Genomic DNA, 17,090 nt, shown 5'->3' on the forward strand with positions numbered 1-17,090 from the left:
ATCAAGAGATTATTCTTTAGCCCAAGTTCTTTCTAGGCGCTCTATATTGTCATGCTCTGTCTGCTATGTATGCTCAGTATGCTGCGCTGATTCCTTTTATTAATAGGACATATGTCTCTATGGAACTACAAACCAGAACTTTCACCATTTCACAAGTGGGAAAGTTTTGAGGCTTTAAAAATATCTACTATCTTTGTCTTTGCTAGCGTCCAGATTCATTCTGCACACAAGTATGTCCTCCAGGGACCCGGAAGGGGATTCGCCAGGGGCAACCCATATGCTGCTTTGATTGCATCCCATGTGCTGATGGATATGTGTCAGAGAATCCAGGTAGAGACAGCCATTTTTGCTAATTGGTAGTAATACAGTTAAATTAACCAAGGGATGTCAGATAGCATCTTATGTCTTTATAGGCAGAGTATAACAAAAATTCATCAAACTAGTAAAATTTTCTACTGTATAGTGTGATCAAAGGAAAATATTAGTTTCCACTTCTGATATAAGACAAGACCTACTACCATGAAGTTCATAAAGAAATACCAAACAAAATAAACAAAATGTGAAGTAAAAATAAATTCATAAAGTCTTCAGGTTACTGGATTTTTAAGTAGACTCAGCACTAACTGCAGTTGGGAGAAGGTTACACATTTGTCTTAAGTTATAGGCACCGAAAGCACATGCTTTGCACAGTTGCTGTGGAATGGACTGTAGATGGCCTGCTCGGTTGATGCTCTCTGAAGGAGAATTAGGCAGTCTTGGTGTTGTGTACAGCGTTGGACCAGCTTGATTTATATTTCCATTTGGTTTTTAGTTGAAGAATCAAAAATTCACTTGTCTTTTGTCATGTAGAGTTTAGAGAATAATTGTGTGATAAAATGGTCTGTGATGGAAAACAAGCACCTTGTAACCTGCACAAATCCCTGGAAACAGTTCCCCCAGTCTCCACACAGAATTCCACTCAGAGATGTCCGGCTCAGGAGTCAGAGTGGTTGAAAGCAAACACCACTCCTTATTTTTTTTTTTTTTAAAAAACAACACTAAATAGATCTATTCTATAATCTACCATAACCTCACCTCAGTTAGCTTTTTCTTGTTCACCAATGCCTGCTCTTACAGTTTCCTTCCAGATTTAGCCTTCTTAGCCTCAGAGACTATGATTGTTGGTTTTGTTTTTCTTCCCATCATCCTCATCACTCATTGGAATGAGCACCTAGAGTTGGAAACATTTGGGTGGGCACATGCATGATTCTCCTCCATGAAAGGGTATTGGATAAGAGATTGAAAACACAAGGGGTTTGACCAGCTGTGTCCCAATCATTTTGTTTACCTCAGAACCTGTGACTTTCTCATTACTGGGCTATTCTGGAGTTGATAAAGAAGCATACTTCCTTCTTCAATAGGGAGTTAAAGCAGAAACATACAGATCGTCAGTGTAAAAAGACCAATTCAAGAAAGGCTTGAATTGAGAAGAAATGCTCAAGTTCTGAAGTCGAAAACAACCCTCAATCTGTCATAGCATCTACAGACACCAATACTCTTTCCCATTATTAAGTATAAAATATTATATCTATTCTTTAACAGATTTCAGTAAACATTGTTCAGACCTTTAACTGGCCTGGACTGTTCAGAGTTAAAAGTGACAACTGGGTTCCACTGAAGTCAAATCTGTTTTTTTCTCAATAGGCCAAAGGGAATGTGATCCATGTGGTGAAGATGACTGGTCCAATGCAGAGAAGAGCAAGTGTGTACCAAAGCTTGTGGAATTCCTCGCTTATGAGGAGGCTCTGGGGTTCACCCTTGTCATCCTTTCCATATTTGGGGCACTCGTGGTCTTGGCAGTCACTGTTGTATATGTGATATACAGACATACACCATTGGTGAAAGCCAATGACAGAGAGTTGAGTTTCCTCATTCAGATGTCTCTGGTTATCACAGTGCTCTCATCCATGCTGTTCATAGGCAAGTCATGCAACTGGACCTGCATGGCCCGCCAGGTCACTCTGGCACTGGGATTTTGCCTTTGTCTGTCTTCCACTCTTGGAAAGACTATTTCACTCTTTTTTGCCTACAGGATTTCCAAATCCAAAACCCGGCTTATATCCATGAGCCCCATTTATCGAAAACTAATTGTGTTGATCTGTGTTGTAGGGGAGATTGGTGTATGCACAGCTTACTTGGTGTTGGAGCCTCCAAGGATGTTCAAGAACATTGAACCTCAAAATGTAAAGATCATCTTTGAATGTAATGAAGGGTCTATAGAGTTTCTGTGTGCTATATTTGGGTTTGATGTTTTTCTGGCTCTACTGTGTTTCCTAACAACCTTTGTGGCTCGCAAGCTGCCAGATAACTATTATGAAGGGAAATGTATCACTTTTGGGATGCTGGTCTTTTTCATTGTCTGGATCTCTTTTGTCCCTGCTTACTTGAGCACTAAAGGCAAATTCAAAGTAGCTGTGGAGATATTTGCCATTTTGGCATCCAGCTATGGCTTGTTAGGCTGTATATTTCTTCCCAAGTGTTTCATTATCTTGCTGAGGCCAAAGAGGAACACGGATGAAACTGTTGGTGGAAGAGTCCCCACTGTTGACAGGAGCATCCAGCTGACCTCAGCCTCTGTGAGCAGTGAGCTTAACAACACCGCAGTGTCAACTGTTCTAGATGAGTAGAGCTGTGAGCTCTAAGTGTCAGGCAAAGCTGGAAGGCAACTTGCCTCAACCTTTCTTTGTATGTTGTGGTGAAGCAGCTGCTGATGTTGTAGCGTAGTATTGGCTGTAGCTCTGTTGATGTAAGTTTAACCTGATAATGGTATCTCAGTCTGTGACATGGCATTCAGTATAGATTAGAATGTCACTTACGTTTGAAATTGGAAACCATTTCATTAGATTTTAAAATAGAGACTCTAAATAAACACAATTCATCAGACATTGTATTAAAAATGGTTCATGAATATTTTTTCTGTTTTTCTTTTTCATAAGTTTACATCAAATAAAAATACAGGCAGGTTTTAAAGAGATCTTTTCTCATACTGTTGATACCTCTCTGAAATAGTCCTATTTTTTTAAAATTATGACTCTGAAGCCCAAGGAAATGGCTGAGTTGTTAAGAGCCTTGGCAGCTTTTCAAGCAGACCCAGGTTAATTTCTAACATCCTACATGGTGGCTCATAGCTGTTTGCAACTGGTTCCAGGGGCAACAATTCCTTCTTCTGGGAGCCAGGCATGCACATGCCTCATAATAATGCATATAGGTAGAGTGCTATGACAAATAAAATAAAAGAAAGGAAAATTTTTATTTTGACATCTTCCCCGTGGGCAGAAGCTTTAAAGAGTTCTTGGAAGATAATCTGTGCTTTCAAAGACACAAGACTGAGGGTTTTGAAATATTGCTAGAATTAATGATGATAGGTAAGCTTCTTTGAAGCAAGGTATGATCCTACTCCATGATTCTCTGGGCGAGAGTAAGTGCTAAAATGTCTGAGTTTCAAAACATTCCTCTGAGAAATAAATACAAAGAGAGTTGTGATGCCAGGCCAGTCTTAATTAGATTATATGGTAAAGATCTATGGCAAACATTTACCTAGACCAAGGCTTAGAATGCAAGACTATTTTTCTTAAAATTTATTTTATACATGTGAGTACACTGTCACTGTCTTTAGACACACTAGAAGAAAGTATCGGATCTCATCATAGATGGTTGTAAGCCTCCATGCAGTTGCTGAGAATTGAACTCAGGACCTCTAGAAGAGCAGTCAATGCTCTTCACTGCTGAGCCATCTCTCCAGCCCCAGTATGCAAGACTTCTTAAAAATATTTCTTAATGATACACAACGATAAACTGTCCTTCGACTATATAGCTATGTAATTTTACTTCCCACATGCTAATGTTATAGATATGTTTTCAGTCTCCTTGACATGAAATGTAAAAAATGACCTATATATTTTTATAAGCACATGAGTTAAACATTCTTGTAATTGCCTCTCGCCATCTGGTTATCACTGATATTAGTTGGTCATGCTGTCTGACTAGAGCTTGTCCCTCCTGTGTGCCTGTGATAATGTGGTCTTAGAAGTAAGAGCACTCCTGGGAGACCAGCTTTTTCAAGGCAGGATTTGGGTTGGAGGTCTGTGTGACAGCCTTAGCTTGATTTTCAAATGGAGATCTGAAGGATCCTATCCCAGGTTGCTCCACAGTACCTGTGCCCTCTGAGCACCTGGTGGGTCCCTCTTTGGACAGTTAATGGAGTGAAAGTGTGGTCTCACTTATGGCCTTAGGAATGAGTGCACTCCTGGGAGACCAGCTCTCTCCAGGCAGGTTTTGTGTCAGCAGGGTTGTGTGACAGCCTTAGTTCTCAGTCCAGATGGAGACCAGGAGGATCCTGTCCCCTAGGTATATCTTGATATTTTGTTCCTAAGTACAGGGTTCTTCTGAAAGCATGTTAAGAATGCTCCCTTTTTATGATTTTTTTTAGATGCTATCTCTCTTTTTTTAAAAGTAGAAGTAGCAAGGAGGGTGTAGGATTATGTATTAGTGTTACTAATGGTTTGATGATTGGTTTTCTTCTTCTGACAGACAGTTAAATACTTTTAATGATATCCCCCCTCATTTATAAATAACAATATTTAAAAATTTTCTGACAAAGTCTGGAGCAGAGATGAAGGTAAGACCATCCAGAGACTGCCCCACCTGAGTATCCATTCCACATACAGACACCAAAATCAGACACTATTGCAGATGCCAAGAAGTGCCTGAGGACAGGAGTCTTCTGAGAGGCTCTGCCAGAGCTTAACAAATACAGAAACTGATCCTCTCAGCTAACCATTGGACTGAGCACAGGGACCCCAATGGAGGAGTTAGAAGGAGTTTGCAGCCCTATAAGAACAACAATATTAACTAACCATACCCCCCAAAGTTCTCAGAGACTAAACCACCAACCAAAGAGTACACATGGAGCAACCCATGGCTCCATCTGTATTTGTAGCAGAGGTTGACCTTGTCTGTCATCAATGGGAGGAGAGGCCCTTCCTCTTGTGAAGGCTTGCTGTCCCAGTGAAGGGTTGAAAGACCCCCGAGTGGGGAGACCCTCACCCAAGTCTCAGGATGACGCAACCCCCCAAGAACTCACACAAGACCATCCTTTCTATAATCATATGAGGTTTATTGATAGGAACCAGTGCACTGGGGTAGAGACTCATATCCCACACAGGGGCAGTGGAGTTCAACCTCAAGAGGCTGGGAGAAGAGGTATTTAAAGGAAGAAGCCACAACCCAAGGGGACAGGGATGGCGTCATTGGAAAGCGTGGAGAATACCAGTGAAAAATCACAAGGAGAAACTCTCTGTTTCTCAAGATTGTTTAACTTTATGGTCCGTTAGTTCCTGGGAGAAGCTTCCTGCTTTTCAAGATTGTTCTCTAAGATTTAGTCTAACTTTATGGTCAGCTAGTTCCTGGGAGAAAGCTGTTGAACTGGCTGATGTAATTACCTTTTCTATAGCCCTAGGAGGGGCTTTCTGGAACATACAATTCTGGGGCCTATCCTGTTTCTTTCTTCTGCTCTAAACTTTGTGTCTAGGGGGGCAACTTTAAAACTTCTACCTTTCAGGGTAATTCCAGGGCAGGCAGGCGGGAGTGTGTGGGTGATGGAACATCTTCATAGAAGCAGGGGGAGGTGGGATGGGATTGGGGGTTTCTGGAGGGGAAACCAGGAAAGGGGATAACATTTGAAATGTAAATATATAAAATATCCAATTAAAAAAATCTCCTGAAGATGAACTTCATTTTCTTTTCTTTTTTTTTTTTATTAACTTGAGTATTTCTTATTTACATTTCAAATATTATTCCCTTTCTCGGTTTCCGGGCAAACATCCCCCTAATCCTTCCCCCTCTCCTTCTTTATGGGTGTTCCCCTCCCCACCCTCCCCCCATTGCTGCCCTCCCCCCAACAGTCTAGTTCAATGGGGGTTCGGTCTTAGCAGGACCCAGGGCTTCCCCTTCCACTGGTGCTCTTACTAGGATATTCACTGCTACCTATGAGGTCAGAGTCCAGGATCAGTCCATGTATAGTCTTTAGGTAGTGGCTTAGTCCCTGGAAGCTCTGGTTGCTTGGCATTGTTGTACATATGGGGTCTCGAGCCCCTTCAAGCTCTTCCAGTTCTTTCTCTGATTCCTTCAACGGGGGTCCTATTCTCAGTTCAGTGGTTTGCTGCTGGCATTCACCTCTGTGTTTGCTGTATTCTGGCTGTGTCTCTCAGGAGCGATCTACATCCAGCTCCTGTCGGCCTTCATTTCTTTGCTTCATCCATCTTGTCTAATTGAATGGCTGTATATGTATGGGCCACATGTGGGGCAGGCTCTGAATGGGTGTTCCTTCTGTGTCTGTTTTAATCTTTGCCTCTCTATTCCCTGCCAAGGGTATTCTTGTTCCCCTTTTAAAGAAGGAGTGAAGCATTCACATTTTGATCATCCGTCTTGAGTTTCATTTGTTCTAGGCATCTAGGGTAATTCAAGCATTTGGGCTAATAGCGACTTATCAATGAGTGCATACCATGTGTGTTTTTCTGTGATTGGGTTACCTCACTCAGGATGATATTTTCCAGTTCCAACCACTTGCCTACGAATTTCATAAAGTCATTGTTTTTGATAGCTGAGTAATATTCCATTGTGTAGATGTACCACATTTTCTGTATCCATTTCTCTGTTGAAGGGCATCTGGGTTCTTTCCAGCTTCTGGCTATTATAAATAAGGCTGCTATGAACATAGTGGAGCACGTGTCTTTTTTATATGTTGGGGCATCTTTTGGGTATATGCCCAAGAGAGGTATAGCTGGATCCTCAGGCAGTTCAATGTCCAATTTTCTGAGGAACCTCCAGACTGATTTCCAGAATGGTTTTACCAGTCTGCAATCCCACCAACAATGGAGGAGTGTTCCTCTTTCTCCGCATCCTCGCCAGCATCTGCTGTCACCTGAGTTTTTGATCTTAGCCATTCTCACTGGTGTGAGGTGAAATCTCAGGGTTGTTTTGATTTGCATTTCCCTTATGACTAAAGATGTTGAACATTTCTTTAGGTGTTTCTCAGTCATTCGGCACTCCTCAGCTGTGAATTCTTTGTTTAGCTCTGAACCTCATTTTTTAATAGAGTTATTTGTCTCCCTGCAGTCTAATTTCTTGATTTCTTTGTATATTTCGGATATCAGGCCTCTATCTGTTGTAGGATTGGTAAAGATCTTTTCCCAATCTGTTGGTTGCCGTTTTGTCCTAACCACAGTGTCCTTTGCCTTACAGAAGCTTTGCAGTTTTATGAGATCCCATTTGTCGATTCTTGATCTTAGAGCATAAGCCATTGGTGTTTTGTTAAGGAAATTTTTTCCAGTGCCCATGTGTTCGAGATGCTGCCCTAGTCATTCTTCTATTAGTTTGAGTGTATCTCAAGGTATTAGTGAAACTCATAGTGTTCAGTTTAGAAAAGTAAGTCACAGGGTATATGTTTCAAGAACCCAATGTTCTATGAACCTTGATGTCATAGTTTGAATATGCTTGGTCCATGAGAAGTGGCACTATTAGGAGGTGTGGCCTTGTTGGAATAGGTGTAGCCTTATTGGAGAATGTGGGCCACTGTTGGGGATGGTCTTGAGGACTCCTAGTGCTCCAACTCTACCCAGTGTGGAAGAAACATTCCTCTTAGCTTCCTGCAGAATAGAGTCTCCTCCTGGCCATCTTTGTTTCAAGATGTAGAACCTTTGGCTCCTCCAGCACCAGGTCTTTCTTTCATACTGCCATGCTTTTTACCATGATGATAATGGAGTGAACCTCTGGAACTGTAAGCCAGCCCCAATGAAATGTTTGCCTTTGTAAGATTTGCCCCCATCATGGTGTCTTTTCATAGCAATAAATCCCCAACTAAGACAAAATTTGGTACCTATGATATATTTGACTGTTTTGCTTGTTTGTTGGTTGGTTTTTTGATTGTTTGTTTTGCTTTATTTTGTTTTTTGAGGAATGAGGATTTTAGGTCTTTGGATTTAAAAAGTAGTGAGATGCCTTAGTGAGGCTTAATAAGCCATTCTAGTAGGAATATGGAAGAAATTTGTGTCAAGGGTTATCTCAAATGTGAGGCCTTGATCAAGAAATTTCAGAGAAGAATGTTAGTATGTGGCTTAGAGACCATTTTTGTCTTGAATGTGGCTGTTTCTTGCCCTTGTTTGAAGAATCTGCCTAAGGCAAATATGAAGAGATTTAAATTAATTACATTACCAAAGGAAATCTCAAAACAACCTGGTATAAATTCTGTTTTATAGTTACCAAAGTTTCTGCTTATACAGACCATTTTGATGAAAAGGAACAATCTGAGATAGGGAAAGTATAAAATATGTGTTTCAAGTATTAAAGGGCACTAGAAAGTGTAATGAATGCAGTCGAATCCTTTGTTCAAGGAGATAAACAGATTAAGGGAGTGGTGACCACAGGGCAAGATCCCATTCAGCTAAGCTTATTGTTATGTGTTGTCAGTTGAACAAGGAAAATTTAGACTGAGCATTATTATCATTTGATTATTCCTTTAATTTGGACATAAAGAAATATGATTGTGTGTCAAATTGACAAGGGGTGGTTTATGATGTCTACACTCAAGTGTCTACTTGACTATATCTGGCATGAACTACAATCCAGAGATGAAGGACACACCTGTGATCCAAATCTTGAGGCTGGAAGACATAGGCTTCTTGAGGTATGAAAATATTAGGTCTGAGTATGATGGTCCTTTAGTCCCAAGAGACAGATGCAAGTAGATCTCTGAGTTCAAGCCCAGCCCAAGACAGAGCAAGTTCCAAGCAGAGAAAAAGCTAAGTCCAGGTATAATGGTACCTACCTTTAATCCCAGCATTCAGGAGACAGGCATGCAGATCTCTGAGTTCAAGGTCAGTCCACAGAGCAAGTTCCAGGGTAGCCAAGATCAGGCAATGAAGGAGTTGGAAAACAGAAAGGTGGTGATGATATAATAGAACAAGTGCGTGTATGCGTGTCTGTGTCTGCATCTGTGTCTGTGTGTGCTATGTTCCAGCAGCAACAAGGAACAGAACTTGGCAGTTTCAACCATGTGGCTCTGGCTTTAAAGTCAAGAGTAGAATTGATTAATGTAACAATTGATGGTGGTTAGCTGAAGCTAAGAAATTAGTGATGGTTAAAGTATCACTGTGGTGAAGTTTTCAGGAAAGGGTTTTCTGAGAGCACAAAGAAGCTATGTTCTAAAGATAAGCAAGGTTGTAACTTGTGATGGAGCTGGAATGGTAGTACTGATTTTAAAAGCATGAGGAGCAGCTTAGGCTTGGCACTCTGAGAGGCCAGGAAAGACCATTGGTAAAGTGCAGCCTCAATTGCAGCTGATGGCCCAGGACTGAAATGGTCGTGCAAAGAAGTTGAGGCTTGGCACCATGAAGAAAGCCTATGAGAGGCTGTTGGTGAAGCCTAGTTGCAGTGGAAGACCCCAGTGTATTGGAGATGGCAGTACCATGGGATGACCATCAAAAACAGCAGTAACAGTGGAGTGGAGCAGAGCCTAGAGTGCTACAGAGGGCAGATCTGAAGAAGTGACACAAGCCCCTTGGAAGAGTCCAGAAGATGATGTGTGGAACACAGACATTTGAACAAGTAGTTGTAGAGTTGAAGTTGCCTTGGAGACCTCAAAATGTTAGATATACCAGAGCTGTCTTAGTCGGGGATTTTATTTCTGCATAAACATCGTGACAAAGAAGCAAGTTGGGGAGGCAAAGGTTTATTTAGCTTACACATGTACATTGGTTTCATCACCAAAGGAAGTCAGGACTGGAACTCACACAGGGCCGGGAGCAGGAGCTGCTGCAGAGGCCATGGAGAGATGTTACTGGCTTGCTTCCCCTGACTTGCTCAGCTTGCTTTCTTATAGAATCTGAGACTACCAGCCCATGGATGGTAACACCTACAGGGGCCCTCTCCCCTTGATCACTAATTGAGAAAATGCCTTACAGCTGGAACTCACGGAGGCATTTCCTCAACAGAGGCTTCTTTCTCTGTGATAACTCCAGCTTGTGTCAGGTTGACACACAAAACCAGCCAGTACAAGAGCCATGGGATACCTGCACAGGAAAGCTGCTAATACTCAGCGGATCCAGCTCAAGAGCAAGAATTAAGTTACAGCCAAAAGAGCTGAAAGAAGTTGCACGCCAGACATGGAGATGCAGAGTTTGGCGTTTGCTCAGTTAATTTTTGGTTAATTTTGCTTTGGTCCAGTATTTTCTCTATGATATTTTGGAGTGGGAATGTATATCCTGTGCCATAGTATATTGGAAATATGTAGAAATATTGATTTTCATTTTATAGGGGATTACAGTTAATTGACTGGATTAATTTCAGAAAAAAAACCCTCTGAGATTCATTAAAACTTTGTACTTTTAAACCTTGATAGAATATGAGAACTTTTGAAGTTGAACTAAATGTATTTCGCATTATGCTATCGATTAATATGGCCTCCATAGACTCCTGTGTTTGAAGAAGCCTATGGGGTTAGGGAGTGGAATCTGCTGGTTTGCATATGCTAGGTTCATGGGAAGTGGCACTATTAGGAAGTGGCCTTGTTGGAGCATGTGTGTCACTGTGGGGGTGGGCTTTGAGGACTCCTAGTGCTCAAGCTCCATCCACTTTGGAAGTGATCTTTGTCCTACTTCCTGCAGCAGTGAATCTCCTACTCGCTACCTTTGGATCCAGATGCAGAACTCTCGGATCCTCTAATACCAGGTCTATCTGCACACTGCCATGCTGCCCGCCATGATGACAGAGACTGAAACTCTGAAACTGTTAGGTGACCCCAATAAAATGATTGCCTTTATAAGAGCTGCTTTTGTCATGGTGTCTCTCTCTCTTTTTTTTTTTTTTTTTGAGAATGCCAAAGTTTTTACTGAGGTTCACAAAATATATATATCCCAAGTTCACTGGGTGAAGAAGTCCAGGAGCACAGTGAAAAACATGCTTACGCCCTCAGGAACAAAGAAACAGGAACAGAAAACAGGAACCAATTTAACAGTGTTACAACTCAGGTACACCACCCAGGGCAAACAGAAAGGTCAGGGTGTTCCTTTGTTAGGAACAAAGGCTTCCACATGCATCAGCAAGGCTCACCAGGGGTCAAACACTGACGGGGCCCAGGAGCATCTGACACCTCATTAACAGCACCTGCCACCCAAATGGTATGGGAACTACATGATAGTTCAAATGGCCATGCTTTGATTTCTCTTCCTCCTAACAAAGCTAATGCCTGATTCTGTAAGCAGTCCTTAGCACAGTGTGAAACAGTATATGACAGAGGCTCTACCACAGGGCCAGTTAGCACAGCAGGCTGAACTGTGGGCATTCCCTTCAACGAAGGTACATGTGCCACATGTGGACCCACCACAGCCAGGTAAAGGAAGCAATATGGCCTAAGGAGAGGAGATGTGGACTGTGAAAGCCCACCCAGAGCAGTCTCTCTGAGTCACATTTCAGAGACAACTGGACTGGCTCCTCAGCCCTGCTCCCGTTACAGACCTGAGAGCCTATGCACACAAGGAGGAAGCTTGCAGAATTCAACAGGAGAACTTGGAAGTAGGGACCATAGGATCTCTTCCTCCCATGAGACTTATGGTAATATTAGCCATAATGTTACCTATAAGACTATGTCTAATAACTCTGACATTTTACTAGCTCTGATGTGTCTGGACACAACAGGTAAATAAATGTTCTGGTATCTTTAATGGATTATGATGAATTAATATTACCTGTGCACATACTGTTAAACTGTTATGCTTTGAATGACAAGATGCCCCCCAACACACGCACCACAATCTGGACCGACAAATATACCCACATATTTCCTTGGAGGACCAGAAGGACTATGCTGGATTTTGGTGTCAGGAAATACATTGGTCATTTCAATTGATTGGAGAACTCCTTCCATGGGTCTTGTAAGAGTAAACATGTTGACTAGAGAAGCAATGGTTAATCACCTTATGTCATTTCTGTAGATGCTGAACGAGTGATTGAACAATCTGCTTAATGTATGCTGTCTCAGCTGTTGTTTTGTGCCCTATGTTTTGTCCCTTTCCCAAGCAGACAACTACTAATACCAAACCCAGGCCAGGGGCATAAAATTTCAAAAGTTTCTCTTCCATTGCTTCAAACTATTTTCTTTTTTTTTCCTCAGGTCTATTTTTTTTAATTTATTTAATACTTAATAATAATTCTTTGGTTTCCGGGCAAACATCCCCCTCCCCCCTCCCCTTTCTTATGGGTGTTCCCCTCCCAACCCTCCCCCCATTGCCGCCCTCCCCGCAACAGTCTAGTTCACTGGGGGTTCAGTCTTAGCAGGACCCAGGGCTTCCCCTTCCACTGGTGCTCTTACTAGAATATTCATTGCTTCCTATGAGGTCAGAGTCCAGGGTCAGTCCATGTATAGTCTTTAGGTAGTGGCTTAGTCCCTGGAAGCTCTGGTTGCTTGGCATTGTTGTACATATGGGGTCTCGAGCCCCTTCAAGCTCTTCCAGTTCTTTCTCTGATTCCTTCAACGGGGGTCCTATTCTCAGTTCAGTATTTGCTGCTGGCATTTGCCTCTGTATTTGCTGTATTCTGGCTGTGTCTCTGAGGAACGATCTACATCCGGCTCCTGTCGGTCTGCACTTCTTTGCTTCATCCATCTTGTCCAATTGGGTGGCTGTATATGTATGGGCCACATGTGGGGCAGGCTCTGAATGGGTGTTCCTTCAGTCTCTGTTTTAATCTTTGCCTCTCTCTTCCCTGCCAAGGGTATTCTTTTTCCTCATTTAAAGAAGGAGTGAAGCATTCACATTTTGATCATCCGTCTTGAGTTTCATTTGTTTCTGATTTTGTTAATTTGGACACACTCTCTGGGTCCTCTCGTTAGTCTGGCTAAGGGTCTATCCATCTTGTTGATTTTCTCAAAGAACCAACTTTTGGTTCCGTTGATTCCCTCCACGGTCCTCCCCGTTTCTACTTGGTTGACTTCAGCTCTGAGTTTGATTATTTCCTGCCTTCCACTCCTCCTGGGTGTATTTGCTTCTTTTTGCTCTAGAGCCTTTAGGTGTGCTGTCAAGCTGCTGACATATGCTCTTTCCTGTTTCTTTCTGCAGGCACACAGCGCTATGAGTTTTCCTCTTAGCACAGCTTTCACCGTGTCCCATAAGTTTGGGTATGTTGTACCTTCATTTTCATTAAATTCCAAAAAGTTTTTAATTTCTTTCTTTATTTCTTCCTTGACTAGGTTATCATTGAGTAGAGCATTGTTCAATTTCCACGTATATGTCGGTATTCTTCCCTTATTGTTATTGAAGACCAGTTTTAGGCCGTGGTGGTCTGATAGCACACATGGGATTATTTCTATCTTTCTGTACCTGTTGAGGCCCGCTTCTTGACCAACTATATGGTCAATTTTGGAGAAAGTTCCACGAGGAGCTGAGAAGAAGGTATATCCTCTTGCTTTAGGATAGAATGTTCTATAAATATCCGTTAAGTCCATTTGGCTCATGACTTCTCTTAGTCTGTCTACGTCTCTGTTTAATTTCTGTTTCCATGATCTGTCCATTGATGAGAGTGGGGTGTCGAAATCTCCCACTATTATTGTGTGAGGTGCAATGTGTGTTTTGAGCTTTAGTAAGGTCTCTTTTACGTATGTAGGTGCCCTTGTATTTGGGGCATAGATATTTAGGATTGAGAGTTCATCTTGGTGGATTTTTCCTTTGATGAATATGAAGTGTCCTTCCTTATCTTTTTTGATGACTTTTTTTTTGCATTTCAATTAGAATTTACTTTTTTTTGTACTGATGTGGCTGGTTTTGAAAAAGCAATTTTAGTACATCTATTTGTCACACTCTTCCCTTTTCATTTAAACGATGACCAGCTTGATGTATTTTCAACTGCATCTTTTTTGAATTTAGCAATAAAGCTATTAAACTGAACAGTGAAAAACATTTCAAGTGGCATATGTTTTCACAAATGTATATAATACATAAATAGTAATTGTAATTTACCAATGAAGCATAAAACACAGAATCAACTTGTTTTTCAATAGCTATAACATACTGCTAATATTCCCTCTATAACCTGCATTTTTTTTTTGTGCTTCTTTTTTTTTTTTTTATTAACTTGAGTATTTCTTATATACATTTCGAGTGTTATTCCCCTTCCCGGTTTCCGGGCAAACATCCCCCTCCCCCCTCCCCTTCCTTATGGGTGTTCCCCTCCCAACCCTCCCCCCATTGCCGCCCTCCCCCCATAGACTAGTTCACTGGGGGTTCAGTCTTAGCAGGACCCAGGGCTTCCCCTTCCACTGGTGCTCTTACTAGGATATTCATTGCTACCTATGGGGTCAGAGTCCAGGGTCAGTCCATGTATAGTCTTTAGGTAGTGGCTTAGTCCCTGGAAGCTCTGGTTGCTTGGCATTGTTGTACATATGGGGTCTCGAGCCCCTTCAAGCTCTTCCAGTTCTTTCTCTGATTCCTTCAACGGGGGTCCTATTCTCAGTTCAGTGGTTTGCTGCTGGCATTCGCCTCTGTATTTGCTGTATTCTGGCTGTGTCTCTGAGGAACGATCTACATCCGGCTCCTGTCGGTCTGCACTTCTTTGCTTCATCCATCTTGTCCAATTGGGTGGCTGTATATGTATGGGCCACATGTGGGGCAGGCTCTGAATGGGTGTTCCTTCAGTCTCTGTTTTAATCTTTGCCTCTCTATTCCCTGCCAAGGGTATTCTTTTTCCTCATTTAAAGAAGGAGTGAAGCATTCACATTTTGATCATCCGTCTTGAGTTTCGTTTGTTCTAGGGATCTAGGGTAATTCAAGCATTTGGGCTAAAAGCCACTTATCAATGAGTGCATACCATGTATGTGTTTCTGTGATTGGGTTAGCTCACTCAGGATGATATTTTCCAGTTCCAACCATTTGCCTACGAATTTCATAAACTCGTTGTTTTTGATAGCTGAGTAGTATTCCATTGTGTAGATGTACCACATTTTCTGTATCCATTCCTCTGTTGAAGGGCATCTGGGTTCTTTCCAGCTTCTGGCTATTATAAATAAGGCTGCGATGAACATAGTGGAGCACGTGTCTCTTTTATATGTTGAGGCATCTTTTGGGTATATGCCCAAGAGAGGAATAGCTGGATCCTCAGGCAGTTCAATGTCCAATTTTCTGAGGAACCTCCAGACTGATTTCCAGAATGGTTTTACCAGTCTGCAATCCCACCAACAATGGAGGAGTGTTCCTCTTTCTCCACATCCTCGCCAGCATCTGCTGTCACCTGAGTTTTTGATCTTAGCCAATCGCACTGGTGTGAGGTGAAATCTCAGGGTTGTTTTGATTTGCATTTCCCTTATGACTAAAGATGTTGAACATTTCTTTAGGTGTTTCTCAGCCATTCGGCATGCCTCAGCTGTGAATTCTTTGTTAGGTCTGAACCCCATTTTTTAATAGGGTTATTTGTTTCCCTGCGGTCTAACTTCTTGAGTTCTTTGTATATTTTGGATATAAGGCCTCTATCTGTTGTAGGATTGGTAAAGATCTTTTCCCAATCTGTTGGTTGCCGTTTTGTCCTAACCACAGTGTCCTTTGCCTTACAGAAGCTTTGCAGTTTTATGAGATCCCATTTGTCGATTCTTGATCTTAGAGCATAAGCCATTGGTGTTTTGTTCAGGAAATTTTTTCCAGTGCCCATGTGTTTCAGATGCTTCCCTAGTTTTTCTTCTATTAGTTTGAGTGTGTCTGGTTAGATGTGGAGGTCCTTGATCCACTTGGACTTAAGCTTTGTACAGGGTGATAAGCATGGATCGATCTGCATTCTTCTACATGTTGCCCTCCAGTTGAACCAGCACCATTTGCTGAAAATGCTATCTTTTTTCCATTGGATGGTTTTGGCTCCTTTGTCAAAAATCAAGTGACCATAGGTGTGTGGGTTCATTTCTGGGTCTTCAATTCTATTCCATTGGTCTATCTGTCTGTCTCTGTACCAATACCATGCAGTTTTTATCACTATTGCTCTGTAATACTGCTTGAGTTCAGGGATAGTGATTCCCCCTGAAGTCCTTTTATTGTTGAGGATAGCTTTAGCTATCCTGGGTTTTTTGTTATTCCAGATGAATTTGCAAATTGTTCTGTCTAACTCTTTGAAGAATTGGATTGGAATTTTGATGGGGATTGCATTGAATCTGTAGATTGCTTTTGGTAAAATGGCCATTTTTACTATATTAATCCTGCCAATCCATGAGCATGGGAGATCTTTCCATCTTCTGAGGTCTTCTTCAATTTCTTTCCTCAGTGTCTTGAAGTTCTTATTGTACAGATCTTTTACTTGCTTGGTCAAAGTCACACCGAGGTACTTTATATTATTTGGGTCTATTATGAAGGGTGTCGTTTCCCTAATTTCTTTCTCGGCTTGTTTCTCTTTTGTATAGAGGAAGGCAACTGATTTATTTGAGTTAATTTTATACCCAGCCACTTTGCTGAAGTTGTTTATCAGCTTTAGTAGTTCTCTGGTGGAACTTTTGGGATCACTTAAATATACTATCATGTCATCTGCAAATAGTGATATTTTGACCTCTTCTTTTCCGATCTGTATCCCTTTGATCTCCTTTTGTTGTCTGATTGCTCTGGCTAGAACTTCAAGAACTATATTGAATAAGTAGGGAGAGAGTGGGCAGCCTTGTCTAGTCCCTGATTTTAGTGGGATTGCTTCAAGTTTCTCTCCATTTAGTTTAATGTTAGCAACTGGTTTGCTGTATATGGCTTTTACTATGTTTAGGTATGGGCCTTGAATTCCTATTCTTTCCAGGACTTTTATCATGAAGGGGTGTTGAATTTTGTCAAATGCTTTCTCAGCATCTAATGAAATGATCATGTGGTTCTGTTCTTTCAGTTTGTTTATATAATGGATCACGTTGATGGTTTTCCGTATATTAAACCATCCCTGCATGCCTGGGATGAAGCCTACTTGATCATGGTGGATGATTGTTTTGATGTGCTCTTGAATTCGGTTTGCCAGAATTTTATTGAGTATTTTTGCGTCGATATTCATAAGGGAAA

General features: G+C 41.6%; 1 protein-coding gene across 1 annotated transcript in view; it reads left to right on the forward strand.

The window, feature by feature from the left end:
- The window catches only part of Vom2r44 (vomeronasal 2 receptor 44), a gene marked incomplete at its 3' end in the record, with an annotated part of 48,406 nt that extends 31,521 nt beyond the window's left edge, over positions 1 to 16,885 (forward strand). The window contains 7 exon segments of the mRNA NM_001415021.1: positions 207 to 330; positions 1,684 to 3,962; positions 4,647 to 4,667; positions 5,140 to 5,161; positions 10,660 to 10,683; positions 13,830 to 13,852; positions 16,857 to 16,885. Coding sequence (NP_001401950.1) covers positions 207 to 330; positions 1,684 to 2,666 — 1,107 coding nt within the window.
- Between the last annotated feature and the right edge of the window lie 205 nt (positions 16,886 to 17,090).

This window comes from Rattus norvegicus, chromosome 2, assembly GCF_021556685.1.
Source record: "Rattus norvegicus strain SHRSP/BbbUtx chromosome 2, alternate assembly SHRSP_T2T, whole genome shotgun sequence".
NCBI classification, from domain to species: Eukaryota; Metazoa; Chordata; class Mammalia; order Rodentia; family Muridae; genus Rattus; species Rattus norvegicus.